The 13843-nt window shown below is 52.0% G+C and overlaps 1 protein-coding gene across 1 annotated transcript; it reads right to left on the reverse strand.

The window, feature by feature from the left end:
* Positions 1-220: 220 nt before the first annotated feature.
* On the reverse strand, positions 221-2212 carry AVP (arginine vasopressin). The gene is made up of 3 exons (XM_047770351.1): positions 2030-2212; positions 639-840; positions 221-463 (listed from the first exon to the last, which is right to left on the reverse strand). The coding sequence occupies exons 1-3, from the start codon at positions 2147-2149 to the stop codon at positions 285-287; spliced, it is 501 nt and encodes a 166-aa protein (XP_047626307.1). The 5' UTR covers positions 2150-2212; the 3' UTR covers positions 221-284.
* Between the last annotated feature and the right edge of the window lie 11631 nt (positions 2213-13843).

Genomic DNA, 13843 nt, shown 5'->3' on the forward strand with positions numbered 1-13843 from the left:
GCCACTCCCCGGCACTGGCCCTTCCCCTCCTTGCCCCCCAGGTCGCCCCGTCTGCCGCCACAGGAGTATCTAGAACTGTGCTGGTCCCAGATCGCTTCCCCTACAGGATTTGTCCCTTTTCTGGGGTGGATTTGCCCACAACCTCGGGTCTGGGAACTGGTCCCCACCCTCCCGTCCTCTCCCCTCCCCAGCCGCAGAGACAGAGACGCACGCTAGTCAGTGCCTTTAAAACCGTTTATTTTTCGTGCTGCGAGAGCGGGGTGGGGTGGGGCGGTCTGGAAGGCTCAGTAGACGCCGGGCTGGGCGGGCTCCGCGGGCTCGGGCGCCCCCGCCAGTTGCACCAGCCGCAGCAGCAGAGCCCCGCTCGGCCCGTCCAGCAGGGTCGCGTTGCTCCGGTCGCTGGCGCGGGCGCGGCGGAGAAAGCTGGCGCCCTCCCGGCACTCGGGCTCGGTCACGCAGCTCTCTGCGGAGAGCACGGACTCAGCGCGCGGCGCGGGAGCGCAGTTGGGTGCCCAGACCACCAGTTCCTCCCCAGACCCAGACCCAGACAGACCCAGATCCAGACCGCCCCCCACCCCACCCCATCCCCGGCCCCCAGCTGACCCGGCGCCCCACCCGCCCAGGCCCCGGCCGCTTACCGTCGTTGCAGCAGATGCCGGCGGCGGCACAGCGGCCCCCGCTCCCGCACGGCTTCTGGCCGGACTGGCAGGGAGACGGCAGGTAGTTCTCCTCCTGGCAGCGCAGCGCCTCGGCTGTGCCCACGAAGCAGCCCAGCTCATCCCCGCAGCAGATGCTGGGCCCGAAGCAGCGGCCTTTGCCCCCGGGGCCGCAGGGGAGGCACTGGCGGAAGGGCAGGGGTGAGCCGGGGTCGGGGAGGGGACCGGGCTGGGGCGGGAGACCCTGCGGGGCGAGGGGCTGAGCCGGGCAGGGGAGGGCTGGGGGATCGGGTCTCTCTGGCGCTGTTTGGGCCCCGAAAGCGGTCGAAGGCGGGCAGTCAAAAGCTACTGATTCGCTCGGTTTTCAGTGACAGCCCTCAGCATCCTCCCGCTTCGTTGCAGGAAGGATCCCCCACTCTTTCCTGGCAGCTCCTGGTGTGCGCGCTTCACTCAGCTGCCCACTGCCCTCCCCTTAGTGCAGACAGACCTTCCTCTCCTGCCCTCCTTGCTCAAACTCCCTAACACTGCCCTGCCCGCCGCAGGGAGGCCCCTGCACCCCACCCCCATCCCAGGCGACTCCCAGGTCCTCCCCCCTTGTCCTGTTCCATCTCTTGCCTTGCTCTGCTTCTCAAGCCAGTGGGCCTCACTGGGGCCCTGGCCTCTGCTCACCTGCACAGACTGACTGTGGGGGTGGCAGGGGGAGGAGGGCATGAGGCACCAAGCAGAGGGAGAGGTCCTCCGTCAGGCCTGCCCACCTACCCACCCTAGTTTGTTCATCAGCTCAAAGTTGGCTACCGTGGCCATGGCAGCATTGGGCTTGGGGATTGAATTTCCTTCAGCTCTGCTGAAGATGGAATACGAGGGAATCAACTGGACTTGCAGCTTGAGAGATTTGGGCTAGGTACCCCACTGAACTTCCTTACAGGATGCCTGGGGGCACTTCCCACTTGGGCAAGTTCAGGGTAATGGCCAGCTTGTGTGTGCAGGCAGCGGCCTGTAAGCTGGAGAGACTTGAGGCTGGGCAGAGGCCTCGGAAACTCCAGCCGGTCCTGGGGGAGAGGCCCCCACGGGCACAGACGAGGCTTCACAGCCCAGTTCTCCCTGATCCAGCCCCAAGGCCAGATCCTGCGGAAACATCGGTCTTCCCTGCATCCTTGTCTGGATGGGGACAGTGTCTAGAAAGCCCTGCAGCCTGTCCTAGTCCACCCAACAGCCTGGTCCCCTCTGCCTCGCCATGCGAGGCCTCCCTTAAGCTGGGCATGTCCCCTAAAGCCTGCCTCGCCGAAGACTTCCCTTCCTAGTCCCCGCCCTGTGGTGCCATCCCTGGTCCTCTGGCCCTGCCCGGCAGCCCTGAGATGGGCCACGGTTCTTACCTGTCTCAGCTCCAAGTCGGACATGGCCCTCTTGCCTCCCTTCGGGCAGTTCTGGAAGTAGCAAGCGGAGGTGAGGGCCAGCAGGCCGAGGAAGCAGGCGGGCAGAGTGGCGTCAGGCATCCTGGCTCAGGTGGGCACAGTGTGCAGGGCTGCTCTGCCGACTGTGCTGCGCTGCCTTCGCCAGCTGCCTATTTATGTCCACAGGTGTCCCCTCGGAGGTGACGTGGTTGCCACCCCCCCCCTCCCCAGTGGCTCCCCAGGAGCCCACAGCTGCCAGGTCCCCAGTCGTCAGCAGTGATTCAGGCATCTGGGGACGCACGTGGGCCTGTCTGTGCAGGGGACAGTGGGGGAGGGGTGCTGGCCTCGGGGCTGTCATCAGCAGTGGTGTGGTCAAGATGTGACAGGAGCTGCCACAATTGTGATTTCGAACTTTCTGGGCTCAGGGAGAGGGATAGATGGGGTGTGGGGGGGGCACCTGGAAACCATCTCCAAGCATTCTGGTGCCCAGGAGAGGCTGGGGCTCAATGGTGCCCCCCGCACACACCCCAGAGAAGAGGGTGGGGGCTGCTGTGTAAGGAGCAGGCCAGGCCCCAGCCCAGGAGTGGTGGGCAGGGAACAGTCGGTGGGCTGGACCCCATCAGGAGGGTTAGCCCTATGAAAGGACGAGTGACCAAGAACGGCACACACCCGACGTGCTGCAGACAGATGCCTTTGTGCCCTCTTAACCAGAAAAGAAAGCGCTGCCCATAACCCTGTGTCGCTGGAGGCAAGGGACCAACATGAAACTGGGACCTGTCTCTTGGGAGGAGGGGGACGGCTCCTGGAAGGGAGTTGGGGGGTGCTCCTCTGCCCACACACACCCAGAGCAGGGTCCAGTGACTCAGGGACGGCTTACCTTGAGGACAGCTTCTTGGCAGATCCCCATTATTCCCCTCCCAGAGAGGAACATAGGGTAGAAGGAACATCTATGGAGGAAAGAGGAAATCCAGACCCGGAAAGGTTCAAAGGTCAAGGGAGAAACTGACAGCCAGCTTACCTCAGTTCCTGCCCCGACGAGGACCCTGGCAGGTACCAGCTCAGGTGTGTGTGGGGGGGGATGCTGGGGGGCTTTGGGGCTAGAGGAGAGGAGGGGCCACAGCAAATGGGTCCAGCCTGAGAAAGCAGCCTTTGGTTTGTGACTCTGAGCTGCGCAAGTGGCCCTCTGGTCCTTGGACCCAAACTAGTCACCCTGCACCTCTCACCCTGCACAGCCCCCAGCTTGCCAGCCCCCAGGATCTTGGCACCCTCTCCAGGGTGCTGCCAGGAAGCTCTAGCTGCCTCCTGCCCACCAAGTGCCTTGCCGGGTCCTGGGTCCCGGGGGTGGTGGGCTTTGAGGATGCAGGAGCCCAGTGGCCTGGTGGAATCTGGCCTCTGCTGCTTGAAATGTCACGACTTGGGTCTGTCGCTGACCTCTCTGTGCCACATTTTTCTCCAGTGGGAAGCAGGGACAATTCTAGCACCCACATCACAGGGTTGTCCTGAGGACTGAGATAATATAATATATGAGAGCTTTGGAAAAGTGCCCATACCACCATAAAGTTAATAATAGTACTGTATTATTATTGTTATTTTTTTTAAATTTTTTAAATTACTCAATGAGTTTTATTACATTTATAGGCGTTCAACAATCATCACAACCAAATTTTATAGCATTTCCATCCCAAACCCTCAGTGCATCCTCCCACCCCCCCACCCCCAACCTATCTCCTTTGGAAACCATAAGTTTTTCAAAGTCTGTGAGTCAGTATCTGTTCTCCAAAGAAGTTCATTGTGTCCTTTTTTTAGATTCCACATGTCAGTGATAGCATTTGATGTTGGTGTCTCATTGTCTGAATGACTTCACTTAGCATGATAATTTCTAGGTCCATTCGTGTTGCTGCAAATGCCGTTATTTCTTTCCTTTTGATGGCTGAGTAATATTCCATTGTGTATATGTGCCACATCTTCTTTATCCACTCTTCTGTCGATAGACATTTAGATTCTTTCCATGTCTTGGCTATTTATTATTGGCTATTTTTTGTTTTTTCTTTTTTAGGGCTTCCCCCAAGGCATAAGAAAGTCCCCAGGCTAGGGAATCAAATCAGAGCGGCAGCTGCCAACTTATGCCACGGCCACAGCAACAACAGATCGCAGCCGTGTCTGCGACCTACACCACAACTCACAGCAACGCCAGATCCTAACCCCCTGAGCAAGGCCAGGGATCGAACTCGCGTCCTCACAGATACTACTCAGGTTCGTTACCACTGAGACACAGTGGGAACTCCTATATCATTATTACCAAGACCTGAAAAGATTTTTCCAGGGAGAGTAGCTTCTGAGTTAACAGGAGGAAACATTTCATTCCTTTCATGGCCTAGAAATAAACTTGGTCTGGACTTTGCCCTCCTGAGACTTGGGGCTGTGGGGCAGGCAGAGGCGGGGAAGCCAGAGGCCTGGCTTTGGTCCAGCTGTGTGGCCTTGGCCCAGCACCGTACCCTCTCTGCACTTTAGGTTTGAGCTGCCGACTGAAAACTGAAGGGGCTACAGGCAGTGAAGGGCTCAGGCTCTGGGACAAGCTGTGTCCTGACCAGCAGGGTCTCCCCGAATCATCATGCTAAGACTGGCTCCCCACACCAGGGCCCCTCTGAAGACCTCCAACCCCACTTCTACATAAGTGCTAATACCTCCCTTCTTGGAAAATATATTGGCTGGAAAAAGTCCCATTACTGTGTTGACGGGCTGCATTTCTTTTTATTTATTTTTAATTATTTACTTATTGCTTTTTTAGGCCCACACGTGCAGCATGTGTTCCAGGCTAGAGGTCAAATTGGAGCTGTAGCTGCCGCCCTACACCACAGGCACAGCAACTCCAGATCCGAGCTGCATCTGCAAACAACACTACAAGTCACCGCAATAGCACTGATCCTTAACACACTGAACGAAGCCAGGGATCGAACCCGCATCCTCATGGATCCCAGTCAGGTTTGTTTCTGCTGAGCCGCAATGGGAACTCCTTCTTAGGTAATTACTTCTAATGCCATAATGGTATAACCCTTCTACAAACTAATGATTCCCAAATGCCTCTCCCCCAAGTGCCAGACTTGCAGTTACAACTACCCAGTGGCACCTCTCCCTGGATGTTCAATAGGCCTTTCCAACTGAACATGGTCAGACTCAGCTCCTGATTCTGAGCTGCTTCCTTGGTCATTCCCAGGACTCTCCAGCTCTGCAGTTCACACCACCATCCAGGGAGCTGGTCCTCCCAGATCCTGGGACTCACTTTGGTCCATTGCTTTCCCTCAATGTTAGTCCTACCTCTAAAATCGGTCTCAAATGATCTGCCTTTGTCCACCCCTGCTTTGGAATTTCAGAGCCTGCTGCTTCCTTGTCCTAAAAGGCTCGGATTCCCCTGACTGCTTTCCAGTGTCATCTCCCAAGAGGAGCCTTCTCTGAGTTTGCACCTGGAGCGTTCCTCACCCATACCTCAATTATTTGCTAACTTGGTATATGTTGATGAATTTATTTTATTTTTATTTTTTGTCTTTTTTTTAGGGCCACACCTGCAGCATATAGAGGTTCCCAGGCTAAGGGGTCTAATCGGACCTACAGCTGCCAGCCTATGCCACAGCCACAGCAACGCCAGATCTGAGCTGTGTCTGTGACCTACACCACAGCTCATGGCAATGCCGGCTCCTTAACCCACTGAGTGAGGCCAGGGATCGAACCCACAACCTCATGGTTCCTAGTCAGATTTGTTTCCGCTGTGCCACGTTGGGAACTCCTATGCTGATGAATTTAAAAGCACCTACTAAAATTTTCAGTTTGTTTGTTTATCCTTTTTTTCTGTGTATGGTTGTACTCCCTCTAGAATGAAAGCCCCAGAGCAGAAAAGATTCCATCTTTGTGTCCTATACTGTAGCCCCACTCCTGGTATAGTGGGGCTACAATAAGTTATGGAATGAAGGATGGGAGGGAGGGGAGCGCCAGGTACCGGCCTTAGTTCTCCAGGGAGCACTGTGTGACCTTGGGTAAGTCACACCTGTTGCCAAGCTTCTAAATGTACTGACCCCATGTCCTAGCTCACTGAGGTCTTACAGGAATCAGAGGAAGTTGCTATAAAGGGTTGGGGTTTTCTGAAATCTTTACCTAACAAAGAGTTGCAAGCCTTCAGATTAAACCCCAAATCGCAGAATGTTAAGTACCTTCTTACGCTTAGGCCATCTTTTCTTTTCTTTTCTCTTCTCTCTCTTTTTTTTTTTTTTTTTTTTGCTTTTAGGGCCGTACCCGGGGCATATGGAAGCTCCCAGGCTAAGGGTCAAATCGGAGTCGAAGCTGCTGGCCTACATCCCAACCACAGCAATGCAGGATCCGAGCCAAGTCTGCAACCCACACCACAGTTCACCACAACGCCAGATCCCCAACCCACTGAGCAAGGCCACGAGATCGAACTTGGATCTTCATGGATACTAGTCAGATTCGTTTCCGCTGCGAGACAACGGGAACTCCCTAGACCATTTCTTTTTCTTTCTTTCTTTCTTTCTTTCTTTCTTTCTTTCTTTCTTTCTTTCTTTCTTTCTTTCTTTCTTTCTTTCTTTCTCTTTCTTTCTTCCTTCCTTCCTTCCTTCCTTCCTTCCTTCCTTCCTTCCTTCCTTCCTTCTCTTCCTTTCTTCCTTTCTTTCCTTCCTTCCTTCCTTCTTTCTTTTTTGTCTTTTTGCCTTTTCTAGGGCCACTCCTGTGGCATATGGAGGTTCCCAGGCTAGGGGTCCAATCAGAGCTGTAGCTGCTGGCCTACACCACAGCCATAGCAATGCCAGATCTGAGCCGCGTCTTCAACCTACACCACAGCTCACAGCAATGCCAGATCCTTAACCCACTGAGCGAGGCCAGGGATCGAACCTGCAACCTCATGGTTCCTATAGACAATCTTTTCTGAGAACAGTCCCCTCACTGTCCCCCAATTCCTGTTCCTTGTTCTTCTTTTCTTGGGGTCAACCCGGTGCCTGTGCCATACAACATCCCTGCTACCCTCCAACATGAATGGTCTCATTTTCAAACAAGTCAGCTGCCAGCTGCCAGTAGATAGCATCTTATCTCATCTGCTTCCTATTAGTCCGACTGGAGACCCCTGGGCGGTGTGGACACACACGTGACCTATGCAGAGGTGAACGAAATTGAGCGAAGTTGTAGGAGCCCAAGAACTGCTGATGGAATTGAAGCAAAGAGGGTGTGTTGTATCTCTCACTATCGTCCTGTATTAATAAATCCATTTCTTGCCTATCACTTAAAAAAAAAAAAAAAAAAAAGAGGGCATGCTAAGCAGGGACAAGAAGAATGCTGGGCCTTAGTACGAAACTGCCTTGGGTCTGCACCAGGAGTAAGAAAAAGGGAAAAAAAGCTTTCATCTCATCAGACAGGAGGGAGCTGAATATGAATATTTATCAGCTCGCTAAAGGGGGTTCCTTAAGCTTAAAAGAAATCAGAAATGAGAAGTTAGAAAATTTCTGGAGTTCTGGTCTTGGCGCAGTGGTTAACAAATCCGACTAGGAACCATGAGGTTGCAGGTTCAGTCCCTGCCCTTGCTCAGTGGGTTAACGATCCAGCATCCAGCGTTGCCATGAGCTGTGGTGTAGGTTGCAGACGCTGGCTTGGATCCCGCGTTGCTGTGGCTCTGGAATAGGCCGGTGGCTACAGCTCCGATTTGACCCCTAGCCTAGGAACCTCCACATGCCGTGGGAGCGGCCCAAGAAATAGAAAAAAGACAGAAAAAAAAAAAGAAAATTTCTTACTTACAAAAATAACTTAAATAAAAAGCCATATAGGGAGTTCCTGTGGTGGCGCAGTGGTTAACGAATCCGACTAGGAACCATGAGGTTGCGGGTTCGGTCCCTGCCCTTGCTCAGTGGGTTAACGATCCGGCGTTGCCGTGAGCTGTGGTGTAGGTCGCAGACTCGGCTCGGATACCGCGCTGCTGTGGCTCTGGCATAGGCCAGCGGCTATAGCTGCGATTCAACCCCTAGCCTGGGAACCTCCATATGCCGCAGGAGCGGCCCAAGAAATGGCAAAAAGACAAAAAAAAAAAGCCATATAAACTTGCAAAACTATATATATATATTTTGGTCTTTTTTTTTAGGTCTGCTCCTGTGGCATATGGGGGTTTCCAGGCTAGGGGTTCAATCGGAGCTGTAGCCGCTGGAGCTGTGGCCGCTGACCTAAGCCCAGAGCCACAGCAACTCGGGATTCGAGCCACCTCTGCGACCTACACCACAGCTGACCGCAACGCCAGATCCTTAACCCACTGAACAAGGCCAGGGATGGAACCCTCAACCTCATGGTTCCTAGTCGGATTCGTTAACCACTGAGCCACGACGGGAACTCCTGCAAAAATATTTTTGATAAAACTCTTTTTCCCTATTAAAAGCCCTGTAGACGCCAGTAGGGTGGGGTCACAGCTGGGGACTCCAGGCTCCAGCTCCAGGGCCCGCGGCCAGGCTGGCGCACCGCTGCGGACAATGGCCTCTGCTCCAGGGGCCAGCGCGCTGGCCCCTTTGCTGGGCTGCGGGGGAACCAGGGGAGGGCCCCGTGCCCTGCCCCCACGCAGCAGCCAGACAACAGGCAAGAAAGGCTGCGGGCCCGGGGGAGCAGAAACGCAGTTGGGAGTGACAGGAAGCTTCGTGGGCCTCGGGGACCGGAGGGGTCGAACGCAAATTGAGCGCCGCTGCCGGGGCGCACGGCTCGCTGGCGGGCGGCTCCCTGGGGATGTCTCGCTGCGGCCTCTGCCCCGAGCTTCAGGCGGAAAACCGCACGCTCGGCGGCCCGGCGAGGCGCAGGTGGAGAGCAGCCAAGCGGGCACGCGCGGGCAGCAAGGTCACGACGCAGGACAGTGCCAGGTGCATCCTCTGTGCCTGTAGTTGGGGGAGCGAAGGCTGAGAGGGGAGCTGAGCTCAGGGACCTGACACAGGATATACAGGCATGTTGGACCGCAGACAACAGACTTCCACAGCCCTGAGAACCTGGCTGAACTGTTCGCAGCCTTTTACATATCTTTTCTTCTTGAATCCTCATTAAACCCTAGGAAGGAAGAAGTAAATTTTTTTTTTTTTGGGGGGGGCAGTACCCCGAGCATATGGAAATTCCTGGCCAGGGATGGAATCCAAGCAGCACAGAATGCTGGATCTTTAGCCCACTGCCCCACAGCGGGAACTCCAGAAGGAAGTAATTTTTATCTCCATTGGTAGACAGGACACTAGGGGTCAGAGAGGCTGGGTAACTTGTCCTAGGAGGCGCAGGTAATAAACAGCAGACCTGGGATTGAAACATCAGCCCCACCCACAGCCTGGAAACCCACTAACTAAACCACCAGCACATTTGTAACTTATGAGGGGTCAAGGTTGGAGGTGGCTGTGCTATGCCTGGCTTGGGGTTCAGGGATGTCACGGGGGAATTCCTTCCTCCCTTTTGGCACCTTCCTCATGGCAAGGGAGGCAGCCACAAAATGGGTCCCTTCCCCTGAGCCTCTTTCTTCTCAGGGAGGAAAAACATGTTCTTCTTCACTAAAGAGGGAAGATGCATTAACAGAGATGATGGAGGGTGGCTGACACTTACTGCAGGCTGCAGGGTGTTCCCAGCCCTACACTAGAAGCTACGCGGCAATGTCCAGAGATATGTGTATCACTATTTTATTGACGCGGAAACTGAAGCACAAAGGGATCAAGCAATTTCCTGAAGTGCCACAGCTGGCAGGAGCAGGATCGCAGCCCAGCATCCCAACACCTGAGCACCCTGAGGGGACCCCACCCCTGTGTCTTTCCAGGCTTCGATGGGGTTATCCCAGGTTGTGATTTACAATTTTGTAGGGAGGAGGGAACTCTGGGAGCTCTCACTGTCATATCCTAAAGTTGTTAATCTGGAGCTCCTGATGTGGCTCGGCGGTAGTGAACCTGACTAGTATCCATGAGGATGCTGTTCGTTCCCTGGCCTGGCTCAGTGGGTTAAGTAAGGATCCAGCATTGCCAGGAGGTGTGGCTTAGGTCATAGATTCAGCTTGGATCTGGTGTTGCTGTCGCTGTGGCGTAAACCAGCAGCTGCAGCTCCAATTCGACCCCTCGCCAGGGAACTTCCATATGCCACAGGTGTGGCCCTAAAAAGCTCAGTAAGTAAGTAAGTAAATAAATAAATAAATAAATAAATGTTGTTAATCCGATGCCGCCCTAACTGGCTTCAAAATAACATGACGGGGGTGGGGGTGGGGGGGGAGTTCCCATCATGGCGCGGTGGAAACAAATCCAACTAGGAACGATGAGGTTGTGTGTTCGATCCCTGGCCTCATTCAGTGGGTTAAGGATCCGGCGTTGCTGTGGCTCTGGCATAGGCTGGCAGCAACAGCTCTGACTAGACCCCTAGCCTGGGAACCTCCATATGCCGCAGGTGCGGCCCTAAAAAAAAAAAAAGACAAAACAAAAATAATAATAACAGGACAGGGAAGGGTAAGTAAAGAAGAAACAAAACTTGCCAGGAAGTGAGAACTATTGAAACTGGGTGATGGATACATGAGAATTGATTATTCTAATCTGTATTTTTGTATGTGTATGAAATTTTCCACAGTAATTTCTTTAAAGTATCAACCCCCCTTTTTGGGGACCTGGGGTAAAATATGACTAAATATATAAAAGTTTTAAGTCAAGCCAACAAAATTTTATTCATTCATTCATTCATTTATTTGTCTTCTTAGGGCCACACCTGAGGCATATGGAGGTTCCCAGGCTAGGGGTCGAATCGGAGCTACAGCCGCCAGCCTACACCACAGCCAAAGTAACGCAGGGTCCGAGCCGCATGTGTGACCCACACCACAGCTCACGGCAATGCCGGATCCTTAACCTACTGAGCAAGGCCAGGGATGCAAACTTTGTCCTCATGCATACTAGTCAGATTCATTTCCACTGAGCCACGACGGGAACACCAAGCCAATAAAATTTTAAATGAGGCATATTCTGTCCTCCCACCATGACAATGACCTGAAGCCTGGGTTCAGGTTTGGAGTTCTGCAGCAGGATTTACAGCCTGGGGGTGGGAGGGGCCTGATCTCTTCCTACAGCTTTGTTCTCTCCCCCATTCCAGGGACAGGAACACAGCCGGGCCCTCCAGGTTCTGCCTGTGCACCTGACAGCCTGTCCCCCGATAGCCACCACGCAGGCACCTTTGCATCTCTGAGGTGCCATCCACCTGGGCACAGCCTCCTGGAAGAGGATGCCTCCAGCGGCCACGGGAGAGCTAGGCAGGGTGCTCCAGGCCACAGCCCCCATGCACAGGTTCTGAGTGGCATGTCAGCTTCTGGGTCTCATCCTCTAACGGCCAGGGCCAGGCTTTTTCCTTTCTGGGTCTGGACAGTGAGTCTGCTGAGCCCTACCCTCCGTCGGCACTTGGCTCCAAGGATTCAGCTGCTTCATCATCTCCTGCCCTAGGACACCAGGTCCAAAGCAGAATATAAAGACCTGTTTTGGAGTTTGCGGGGAGCCGAGGAAATACAGGGACTCGAGGAAGGGACCTTGCCTGACGGCAGAAAAACCCGAAGGCAGGTTCCTAGCCAAGGAAGGGAGCTCGCCTGAATGGTACAAGCCGAAGGTGGGCTTCTGGTCAGGATAAAAGCCTGCCTGAACGGTGAAAAACCAAGGGCAGCCCTTAGATTACACGACTCTCATGTTGACATTGATGGGGAAGAATTGGGGCTTTCCCGGGAAAACAATTTCCATGTTTGCACTGGAGAACATGGGTTGTTTCTCGGATGACCTAGTCTTTCCTGTTGTTTTACTTGCTATTCAGTTTTTCCTCAGTCTTTCCTGATTATTTGCTTATTATTCTTATTTTCCATTCTTATTTTCCTGTGGTGATTTGTGCTTTAACAAAATTACAAAAATAATATAATAAGAATTTCATCCTGATGGACTTTCCCCTATTCAAATCCAATTTAATTAAAAACATAGTGTTTATCTACTAACTAGTTATACAGTAAACTTTAGAGTTAGGATTTTAATGAGGTTCATAGAAGTTGGACATATATTATTCATGATCAAAAGAAACCTAGCTATGAGTTTTGTCCTTGATTTTAGAAGCTTTTACGTGACAGCTAGCTAAGTTGATTTATATTTTCTCATACTGTCTTCCTGCCATGATGCTTTGAAGATAAGCATTAATCTAAAAACAAAATTTGTGAATGCCAAATCCTTATGTCTGTAGCCTTTTTAACTGTTAGCTAACCACATGATGCTCTGTACTAAATCTTCTTACTTTCACATGATGTTTTTTTCCGCATGATCTATTGTACTCATGATGTTTGGGGCTTATTGATCTTAGTTTTAATTAAAGATCTTAGAACGTAATGCATAACTACCGTACCCTGTGATCAGAAAACATAATCTAAAAGTTAACCTTTAGAACTTAACCTTCAGGTATACTTTTAACATTGTGGTGTAATTAAAAACTGTCTATATAAACATCTATGCCAATAAAATTCAAGCAGTCCAGCGCTCTGAAAAAGAGACAACGAGGCTGTATCCGTGTGCATTCGCCGACACCGTCCATCCCCGACAGTGCCCGGCTCCTGCCCTGGCGGTCAGGAGATTTCCTGAAGAGGAGGGGCGGCAGGCGCAGGAATAACAGAGATGCACACACTCCCGAGTAGTGCTCAAGCAGCCTCAAACTTATTGGTGAACAGCAGCAGCTTATATAGGGCAAAAACTTAAAACGTACATCAGCAAAAAAGATCAATGTCTCATAACTGTGCCAGGGTTACAGATTAAGTGTAAAGATAGAAAAAGGCACCTGGGTTGGGGAAAGTACACCCTAAACCCATTAAAGAGTAAACAAGCAGAAAGCTAGAGGCACATACGGGTCACAAACAACCGGGTAAATGTCACATACACCTCACTGTCCTTTAACACAAATGTCTATTTACTACCTAGTAACAATCTTACTTTAACTCCCAACCTTATAATAGATTTGTATACTTATACAATAAAGTAATAATAATCATCAATTCCTAATGCCTACAAACTATATTGTAAAAACCAAATAACTGTGCTGCCTAAATAAAGCATGCCAGTATTATCTCAGATCATCATATGAAAAAACAGAAACCTCCCCAGAAGCTGTTATTTTGGAAGTAGACAGCATGGAGCCATAGCTCCAAAGATAAACTAAAAGCTAACAAACAAAAATAGGTTGAAGCTTAATTAGAGAATAATAAATTTCTTTCTGAAGGCAAAAAGAACACAGAGTTAAGGCACAGTAAGCAAGGCATGGATCAATCATTAAAAACAAAAAAACAGAAGCCAAAGGTATGTACCTCCAGGCCCTGGTCTCTAATGCCTGGTGGGGGTTTCAAGTCCTGGTGGATGTGCTGTTTTGCAGAGCCTTCTTCAGAATCTCCTGGACTTTGTTATAAGGCAGATTCCTTTCTCCAGAGTTCCCTGGACTTTGCCTTCAGTCGGATTCCTTTCTGACAGCACGGCTCCCAGCTTGACAGGGTGCACATCCCTGGCCGCTGGAGCTGGACTCCGGCAGGAGTTCCCATCATGGCTCAGCAGACTGTGGTGTAGGTCACAGATGAGGTTCAGATCCCCTGTTGCTGTGGCCATGGTGTAGACCAGTGGCTACAGCTCCAATTCGACCACTAGCCTGGGAACCTCCATATGCTGTGGGTGCAGCCCTAAGATGACAAAACAAACAAACAAACCCTAAAAAACAAACAAAAAAACCCCCCACTTGTTTCACTGTCTTCTGCCACTTTCTGGCCAATCCTAC

Source organism: Phacochoerus africanus, chromosome 3, assembly GCF_016906955.1.
Source record: "Phacochoerus africanus isolate WHEZ1 chromosome 3, ROS_Pafr_v1, whole genome shotgun sequence".
Classification (NCBI taxonomy): Eukaryota; Metazoa; Chordata; class Mammalia; order Artiodactyla; family Suidae; genus Phacochoerus; species Phacochoerus africanus.

Bases quoted from the DNA above. Each gene is read 5' to 3' on its own strand.
- AVP (XM_047770351.1), bottom strand. From the start codon at position 2,149: ATGCCTGACGCCACTCTGCCCGCCTGCTTCCTCGGCCTGCTGGCCCTC. The intron at 841-2,029 runs GTAAGAACCGTG...CCCTTCCGCCAG, and splicing joins CCGACTTGGAGCTGAGACAG to TGCCTCCCCTGCGGCCCCGG. The intron at 464-638 runs GTAAGCGGCCGG...TGCTCTCCGCAG, and splicing joins CGGCATCTGCTGCAACGACG to AGAGCTGCGTGACCGAGCCC.